We start from the raw sequence: 9,677 nt of genomic DNA, 5'->3' as shown, positions 1-9,677 counted from the left end.
TTATCACTTTCTGAATATTAGGGGGCTAAAATGAAAACGGCTGGTAGTTTGGGGGCTTTTTTATATTTTTCCCAAAAGGGCATTGTAGTAACTTACCTGTAACAAACGACGTCGTTTTGCAGTTTCCGTCCAAACTGACGGTTTTGACTAACGGAGTGGCCAAAATGCAATAGTTTGGTAGTTTAGGGGGCTACTTTATCACTTTTGGAACATTAGGGGGCTAAATCGAAAACGGCTGGTAGTTTGGGGGGCTTTTTTATATTTTTCCCTTAAAAAAATCTAATCCTCTTCTATTCAAATGAATTCCTTCACTAATTAACTAGAGAAATATCATGTTAGTTATATTACAAGAATATTTTTGTTCCCTTAAAAAGTGAAAAAACAAAAATACTCATCACATATAACTAATCGGATATTATCCTATTCATTCGCATCCTATTTCATTGCACATTATACTTTCATAAAATAAAAAAAAAAAAAACAAAAAAAAAACCGTAAGAGTCATTCTCACATTTAAAAGTTAAAACCATAATAATACAAATCAGACCTCGTAGTCGCCGAGATCCAAGAGGCAAAAGCTAGTTTAAACACGTTCACTTCCGTTCCGCAACGAAACTCTCCTCAAGATTGAAGACACACAAACCCACCCAACCGTCGCCGATTTAATGAACCCAACACCCGCAACCAACGACCACATGCACTGAACCCCCAAAAGATCGCACAAACCAAAAATTTGCAGCGCTATTTATTACTCTCACGCGCCCACCCACCTACCACAATGAGTTTCTCGTCATTTAAATCCTTCAGCTGCCACTTCTTTAGGCCTCCTTTGACTTTATCTTCAGCGTCTTCGCGTTTTGTTGCTCTCTCTCTAAGCAGGCGGACGAGCACTCGGTTTTGTGTCTGTTCAGCTCGGCCTTACTCGTGTGAGTGTTGCTCTCTTGTGTGGGAATTCTCTGCTTGGTTGATGGGAAAACTGTAGAAAAGTATGACATGAAGGGAAAATATAATGGAATCAAAGTTTTGGGTGTTTCGTGTTGTGCTCGATGAAATGACTGACTAACTGGCCTGGGATGATTGGGGGGGTCTCTGTTTTGTTAATTTTTCTAACGCATTTTCTCGGAAACCAAGGAGAGAATATGTATGAATCATGAATGTAAACGCATGTGTTTATGTGTGATGCTGTTGTTCAAAGAAAATGAATTAAGAATGTGAAAGATATAGTGATTTGGCTTGGCTTATAGGTTCTACTGTTTAGATGTTCTTGTATGTAAGCAAATTTTTTTCGTTTTTCACTTTTTGCTATCTAAATTATTCTGTATATGAGAAATTGAGTCCGTCCTATGAAACAATGTCATTATTCGTTTCAATTCCGTTTAATTATTAATAGTGAGAGGAAATTTTTAATTTCTTTCCTTATTTTTTATTCATATATAATTAAATTAGATAAAGATGGAGTTATGAGTAACGGTATAAGAAACTGGACCAACATGATAATTCAACGCCTCCATTGTGTTTTACATAGCATTTAAAGGTACAATCCCATGAAGCATTGATTGATCAAATGTGTAATTTGGGAAATCTGAATGCCAATTTTATACAATCAAATCATCGTGATGACTAAGAACTTTTATTCATCCCATTCTGGACCTTGTTTCAGTATCCTATCATAAACATTGGAGCTATTCAATGTCTCTAGGTTCAAATGTTCTTGAAACTATGCGGAGGGTCTCATAGAGACATTACAAAGCCCTTTCTTGTAATGGGGTTTTGGGTTGCAAGGGTTGATGTCTTTGAAGAACCAATGTTGTAACAGATGAATGCTAAGTATCTCATGAAGTATGTTAACAATGCACTTTGTTCTATTCTACAGCATCACATTCTGGTACATTTATGGAGGTGGTCAAAGCAGCTGGTAGGCAGGGGTCTGCAGCTCTTCATAGTGTTGCTATTAGAGCTGATCAGCAAAGTTACAGTTACACACAACTCATTTCATCTGCATTGAAGATATCTAATATTTTAAGCAGCAGCGACTTAAAAATTGTGAGTACTAGTTAATTACTTTTATTACTTTGAGTATGTGATTTTTATATTGAATTGGAAGCACTATAGAAATTCTGTAAGATATGCAGGTATTCTGTTATGCTGATCACTTGTTAGTAATTGAAGTACAAGAATTCCTGGTTTGGTTCATTGATTTTTTAGCAACATTCTTTTAGTTAACCCATTAAAGAAATTAATATTAAATCAATTCCCACTTTCATTTGATATTTAATACTGATTGGATCTTTATTGGTTTGTTCAGACTTGCAAACATGAAAATCATTCTCTTTCGGTTGATGGCAAGGGAGGACATGGACATCTTGGTGGAGCTCGAATAGGAATTGTGGCCAAACCTTCAGCTGAGTTTGTTGCTGGAATCTTAGGGACCTGGTTGAGTGGAGGAGTTGCAGTTCCTCTTGCACTCAGCTATCCAGAGGCTGAGCTCCTACATGTGATGAATGATTCGGTGTGTCAAGGAATGCCTTATTTATTTATTTAATGTAAATATTAATATTTCTTTTGTATCTTTGTTTTTTGGGTTTTATTGTGGACTTGTTTTTATTGAACGCTTCTGCTTTTCTTTTATAGGATGTCTCCATGGTGCTAAGTACCTTTGATCATCACGAGTTGCTGCAAGAGGTTGCTTCAAAATGTGCTGCTCGATTTTCTCTAATTCCACCTGTTCCCAGTATTTCTTCACAGAAAGATGTACATGATCATCCACCACATGGAGAAATAGATGAACATGGATTTTTTCAGGGAAATATTGAGAACTCGAGTAAGATGGTGATATACCTTTCGAGAAATTATAGATCATAGTAATAGCAGGGCAGAAAGTTAAAGGACAGCATTTTTATTATCCAGTACTTTGTCACTTCCAATGATGCAGGCGAGGATCCGGCATTAATAATATACACGAGTGGAACAACAGGTAAACCTAAAGGAGTTGTTCACACGCACAAAAGCATCACTGCACAGGTATGCACACCATGTACCTCATGAATTTTAATTAAGCTTTTAAACCCATTGGTCCATGATAAACTACATATCCTCTGTGTGAAAAACCTCAGGGTTGTCATGTATATATATATATATATATATATATATAGCAGATGATGATTCTACTAGAATTCTATTATTGTCGATAACTGTTCTTCCAAGTGTTTGCTCTGAACATTTTGCATCTGGATGATGCATGCTTTCAAACTCCAGAGTAAGTTGTGCTTAAATCACGCTAATGAAACTATTACTGGTAACTATGCAATATTTTCTTTTTTACCTATGCTATCTTAATTTATGTTTTATTTTTTGGATTGATTTTTGCTGCAACTTTGAGTTTCAGGTACAAACATTGACAGAAGCTTGGGAATATGCACCGGCTGATCAAGTTTTGCACTGCCTACCATTACATCATATCCATCATACTTGATATATATTTAGATAGTGAAACTCCCATAGTTCTTCATATGATTGTAGCTTGAATGTATGCCTTTGTTAGCTTCTTTGGTGCTGCTGTATAAAGCTTGATTTGGAAATTCAGTGTTGCAGCGATCCTTAACTTATATATACACGTTCATGGGCTTTTTAATGCTTTGCTTGCCCCTCTCTATGCGGGTTCAACGGTAATACTTTATGTTTCTGTTAGATCCATGATTGATGCCTTTTCCTTATTCTTTTTCCTTCCCTCCGAGTCACTGTTTTCTACTTTCCATCCAGCTGAAGTATTGAACTTCACTTTTGTTACTATACTTTTCGTTGTAACATATCTGATTTTATTATTGAAGGTTGAGTTTATGCCGAAATTTAGTGTGAGGGGAATCTGGCAGAGATGGCGTGAGTCATATCCAGTGGATGGCACCAAGGCAAATGATGCTATAACTGTATTTACAGGAGTAAGTCTGGTCTTTATCCCAAGCATGTATATGTAAATACTGATCAGGTTTTACAGTACCTGTACACCCGGTGTACTCCCTTGCCTGAATAGGGGCATTGTATGTTAAATATTAGTTACTGCTGCTTGGTGGGTTTTTATTTTTTTATTTTTTTATTTTTTATTTTTTAGGGGAAAATTTACTTTACCCCCCCTGACGTTTCAGTGGTTTTTCAGTTCGAATCCCAATGTTTAAAAATTGGCAATGTACCCCCTTAATGTTTCAAAAATTTTCAATTCAGACCCTCCGTTACTAATTTTTGTCTAATTGGACGAAAATCATCCCACGTGCGTCTCACGTGAGATTTTGAAGCCCTCTATTCCAAATTTGTCCTCATTAAAACCTATGAAATTACGCAATTATCCTCATTAAAACCTATGAAATTGAGGGTAATTACGTAATTTCATAGGTTTTGATGAGGGCAAAATTAGAATAGAGGGCATCAAAATCTCACGTGAGACGCATTTGGGATGATTTCCGTCTAATTAGACAGAAATTAGTAAAGGAAGGTCTGAATTGAAAATTTTTGAAACATTAGGAGGGTACATTGCCAATTTTTAAACATTGGGGTTCGAATTGAAAAACTCCTGAAACTTCAGAGGGTAAAATGAATTTAACCCTATTTTTTAATATCCTTCAATTGTACCTCTTGAAGTTGCAAGTTTATCTTTTTGTAGCACATTAGCCATAGTGGGTTATGCCTTGCATTATGCAGATTTTGTTAGGCATATTTATTCTGTATGGAGCTAAGAGTAGGCCTATTATTCAGCTATATCTCTTTAAGATAGATTGAATCTTAATTAGATTCTAATGCACAAGGTTTTTCTTCTTAGTATGTAGTTTTAATATTAAGTATTTATGTGTGCGTTAATGAAATTGTCACAGTTGTGTGTTGATATGGTGAAATGATTTATATAGGTTCCAACTGTGTATACTCGATTGATACAAGGGTATGTAGCAATGGATCCAGAGTTACAAGCTGCTTCTGCCTCTGCAGCAAGACAGTTGCGACTTATGGTAGGTAGAAAAGGACATTTTTTGAGATGCAACTCTTAATTTCAGTTCAAAGGGTAACCATGAATATTTTGTTTGATGATTGACCTTCTACAGTTGTAAAACGTTTTTCTGCTTTTTTTGTTTTGTGGATTGTCCTCTACATTTCTTCTGGTTGTTCCCATAGTCAAAGTACTGATGAACTTACTTCTTTTTTCCACTCGTCTTTTGTTTTTTCCCCCTTCCACAGATGTGTGGCTCCTCGGCACTCCCTCAACCTGTCATGCACCAATGGGAAGCCATCACTGGACATTGCCTTTTGGAAAGATATGGCATGACTGAAGTAAGTGAATTGTACTTCAGGTCCTATTTTTTACTCTTTTTGATCAACTCTATGAAGGATCATATACTCTGTGTTTAATCAGAAAGTATAATTCTTACAAGTTGTGGTATGATGTTTTTAGTTTGTCATGGCAATATCAAATCCTTTAAATGGTATGCGGAAGGCTGGCACTGTTGGGAAGCCATTCCCTGGTGTTCAGGTTAGTCAGGTTAATTGGAAAGAATATTGATGTTCATTGATACTTTTTTTTCTTGGATTCTCATCAGCAACATTTCTGTCTTTGTGATAGATCAAGATTCTGGCAGAAGATGAAAATGGAGATGGTACTGATGGGGTGGGTGAGCTTTGCGTTAAAAGCCCTTCTTTGTTTAAGGAGTATTGGAAACTTCCTGAGGTACTTTCTGATATAATGTAATATCTTCAGCACATCATTTATTATTCCTTTGTAATTGTTCAGTAGCTGATGATGTTTTTTTCAAAGTACATTTATTTTGGGGACAACTTCACTTTTATTTGTGATTGGTAAGTTTTATAGCCAATGGATTGAACCATCGGCCTCTCCTCTACACTCTATTCCTACAGGGGGGAAGAGTTATTTAAACTATATCTTTATTGGTGGGGACAACTTTCATTTTTAATGACTCCCTATTTATATTTTTATGGGGAAACAAATTGTATGTTCTAGAGGACTTTGCATCATCTTGTCTCAAATTAAGTCTTTCTCTCTTCTCTGTATGTGCTATTGTGTTGGTCTTTTACAATAATAAACTAGGTTATATTAAATTTCCTCAAATGGAGAATTATATTGTGTGTTTTTCCCAGATTATTTCTTGCCACTTGCATAGATAAATGCATATTATGACTTTCATAAATCTGCAGGGTTCATTTTTTTTTTTTCATGGAAGCCATGATCTGATAATTGTGACATCATATACCCTATGTGCTACAATGTTCATAAGTCCAGTTAATGCTTTAGATTTGGGTATGAATCATTTTGTGACACATGGCATTTAGGTGTCATGCCGCCTCAGAGTTTTAGTCTATGAATATCCGTGAGGTGTTACTCCTATCGGTTAAAGGATGGACATATGACCAGGAATTGGTATAACGGTGGAATAGATACGGAATATGGAATACACATGCAAGATCTCTTTTGTAATGATTTTTTTTTTTATAGGTAACGAAGGAATCATTTATTGACGGTGGCTTCTTCAAGACTGGAGATGCCGGTAAAGTGGATGAAGATGGATATTACATAATTTTGGGACGTAAGGAAATTAAGACTCTGTGCATTGTATTTTTATTTATGTTTTTCGTTTCATTTTTATCTCAGAGATTATGCATGAGACACTTTTTAATTTGGGATTCATTGGTGCTTCTTTTCTTCTTCTTCTTCACAATTTTTTTTTTTATTTTTTATTTTTTTTCTGAATTAGAGAAAACGGAGTAGATAAGGCCATTAACCATGAGTCCCAAGCCCATTGCATAAGAAGAATTGTTAAATCTCAAAGTAGTTTAGGCACTTAATAGAGCTATATTGAACTCCTACCATAGCAATCTGGGATAATACCCACGGGCCCAACGGTTCTTTTTTTTTTTTTTTTTTTCTTTTTTCTAAGTAGTTGGAGGAATGAGAGGAGTAGATGATGCCCAAAGATCCAAAGATCCAATGATGCTTGATGTGTTGTCTTGGTCCCAATGCAATGTGCCATGTGTAGTATATGTTCATAAACCTGGTATTATTGGTATGGAGCACATATTTTACCCATTTAACTCTGTGCAAGCCATTTCCACCCATTTTTTGTTGTGGTTATGGGAAAAAATGAAACTAGTTTCATTCTTTGTTGAATAAGACTATCATGCGAATTCCAGTCAAAAAACTTAATTGTTTTTTTGTGTTACGTGGCTGATTGCAGTTTCATATTATAACTGCCTCTCACACTGCAAATAAATGGGCCAAAATTTACAATTATCTTATGCTAATTACAATATAGTATCAAGCTTAACCATATTTTAGAGTTCCATAAATCAGCTGTTACATGTGTTTGTGCTATAATAGCGTTGTGTGTGTATCAGGTACAAGTGCAGATATTATGAAGGTCGGTGGATACAAATTATCTGCATTAGAAATTGAATCAATTATTTTGGAGGCAAGTACTTCTCATCCTCTCTAATCTCTACGTATAGTTATTGATATCCCCTTTCTTGCAGTATGATTTAATTCTTGTTCTTCTAAAATTCTTCACTCTTGATCAAAACATATGAAAGTGGCAAAAAATGAAAATTGTTTCAATAAATATAATGAAAATCACAATAAACTTCTCTTGTACAGCATCCAGCTGTTGCAGAATGTTGTGTGTTGGGCTTACCAGACAAAGATTACGGAGAAGCGGTTTGTGCGCTTATTGTGCCTGACACAGACACAAAGAGAAAACGGGAGGAAGATTTAAATCCTGCTCTAAGCTTGGAAGAACTCCGCACTTGGGCTAAAGACAAGCTTGCACCATACAAGGTATTGTAGCATGACCATCACTTGTTCCCTTCCTCTATAGGGAAATATAGAGCAAAGCTCCAATTTTGTTAAAAAGGAATTCCTCCTTTCTCCATTAATATATGAATCCTTTGTGTTGAGTTTGATACACGTTGCTAGACTTTAAGGCTGTGTTTGGCACTGTTTTCAAACATGGAGATAAGTTTTCTTTTACAGGATTTGATTGGCTAGGCATGTGGTATGCCAGCTTACTGAATGTCTTGTGCAGAAGTAAACTTGATTCCGTTGACTAATAATATATTACACTGTCTCTCTAGCTACCAACTCGATTGCTCCTTTGGGACTCGCTGCCTCGCAATGCTATGGGGAAGGTGAATTGCTTTCACTTGATCGTTTAATCTCTATTTCTTACCATGAAAGCTATGGAGGGGAGTGTAAAAGTTCCTTCTTTTGTTACACTTTCCTAATGTCTAATTCCAGGTGAATAAGAAAGAGTTGAAGAAAGTGGTGGCCGTTGAACAGTAAATGTATACTTATTACGGATGGAAGTGAAGGATTAATTGAAGTTTGGAAAATGCTAGAGCTACTACCAGTTTCACTACAAAACCTCTACAAACTGATGTGTTATCCTCAACTTCAAAATATTGTCTCCACATATTTTTATTATTTATTATAAACAACTGCTACATCGCCATGTATAGCAACCCCATAGCAATTACAGAACCGTGAAGAGAAAATAAAATAAATATTTAATGGGGATACAGAGAAGTAGAAATGTTTACTTTATATCATATATTTCATGCCATTGTGATTTGTTCTCCAAGTTATGTAAAAGCTACTTGCTCATCTTGTCTTGTCTGTTATGTCTCCTAATGTTGTTGCCATGTTATGTCAACAGTTCTTGAAATACTGGCAAGTCATTTATCCAAGATAAAAAAGTGCATAAAACAGTGACTGACGATTTTTTTTGTTTTGGTTTTTTTTTTTTTTTTTTTGATAAAGTCTACTTAATCCCTTCAAACTACCGTCCCATTGACAATTTACTTCCAATCCAATGTTAACAAAATGACAAAATTACCTCTATAGAATTTTGAATAAGACAAAAACTCTTAAAAATTTGAAAAAAAAAAAATTTTAGTATTTTTATTTTTATTTTAGTAAGGGTAATTTCGTTATTTTGTTAAAATTCAGGGTACATTGTCATTGTTTTGGTAGTTTAGGGGATAGATTGTCATTGGAGTGGTAGTTTGAGGGGATTAAGTAGACTTTACCCTTTTGTTTTTTTTTTTGTTTTTAGGCTGTTAAGAGCTTGCCTAAGTGAAGCATATGTGGCTAATGAAAGAGGAAATTGGGTGAAAAAAGGAAAGTAATTTAAAGGATTTTTTAGGGTAGTCGGGTAATTCCAAGAACTTTAGAGTACCTCTAAGAGGAAGGATATTTCTACAAGAGAAATGCTATTCTTCTCTTTCTCCCATCATTATCTGTTGACGTGGCATTGGTATTGTCAATCTACCACTAGTTTTCTCTCTCTTCTCTCTTCCTCCATAACTCAAAATCCATCTCTCTCTAGCTCTCTCTTCCTCCATTAACGCAAAAAGTTGCTAAATCTAAATCCATCTCTTGTTTGTCTGCGTTTCCTATTTTTAAACCAAGAAACCGGTCCTTCAATGACGTTTCGCATGTAAAAAACGAAATTCGCAATATTCAAATTAACTACAAGTTTATTAAACATTTACCTACATTTTTAGAAACCAAATTTAATCAACTTCATTTTAAAATCATTTTTTTTTTTTGGTTGGAACATTAAAAATTATAAATTATGAAGAACATGAAAGAAACCCAAAAGGCAACCTTTTGTGTTTTTGGAGGAAGAGAG

General features: G+C 35.2%; 1 protein-coding gene across 1 annotated transcript; it reads left to right on the top strand.

Annotated features, from left to right (window-relative positions):
* The first annotated feature begins 553 nt into the window (after nt 1-553).
* On the top strand, nt 554-8,624 carry LOC132187310 (probable CoA ligase CCL8). Its single transcript, XM_059601585.1, has 17 exons — nt 554-926; nt 1,874-2,043; nt 2,306-2,509; nt 2,632-2,821; nt 2,933-3,021; nt 3,386-3,456; nt 3,614-3,665; nt 3,828-3,935; nt 4,893-4,991; nt 5,218-5,310; nt 5,432-5,509; nt 5,600-5,704; nt 6,488-6,578; nt 7,387-7,460; nt 7,643-7,822; nt 8,119-8,172; nt 8,282-8,624. Exons 1-17 carry the CDS (start codon nt 779-781, stop codon nt 8,324-8,326), a joined length of 1,851 nt encoding a protein of 616 aa, XP_059457568.1. The 5' UTR covers nt 554-778; the 3' UTR covers nt 8,327-8,624.
* The last annotated feature ends 1,053 nt before the right edge of the window (nt 8,625-9,677 follow it).

This window comes from Corylus avellana, chromosome ca7 (assembly GCF_901000735.1).
Source record: "Corylus avellana chromosome ca7, CavTom2PMs-1.0".
In the NCBI taxonomy this organism is placed as follows: Eukaryota; Viridiplantae; Streptophyta; class Magnoliopsida; order Fagales; family Betulaceae; genus Corylus; species Corylus avellana.
This window is presented reverse-complemented; position numbering and strand designations above follow the sequence as displayed.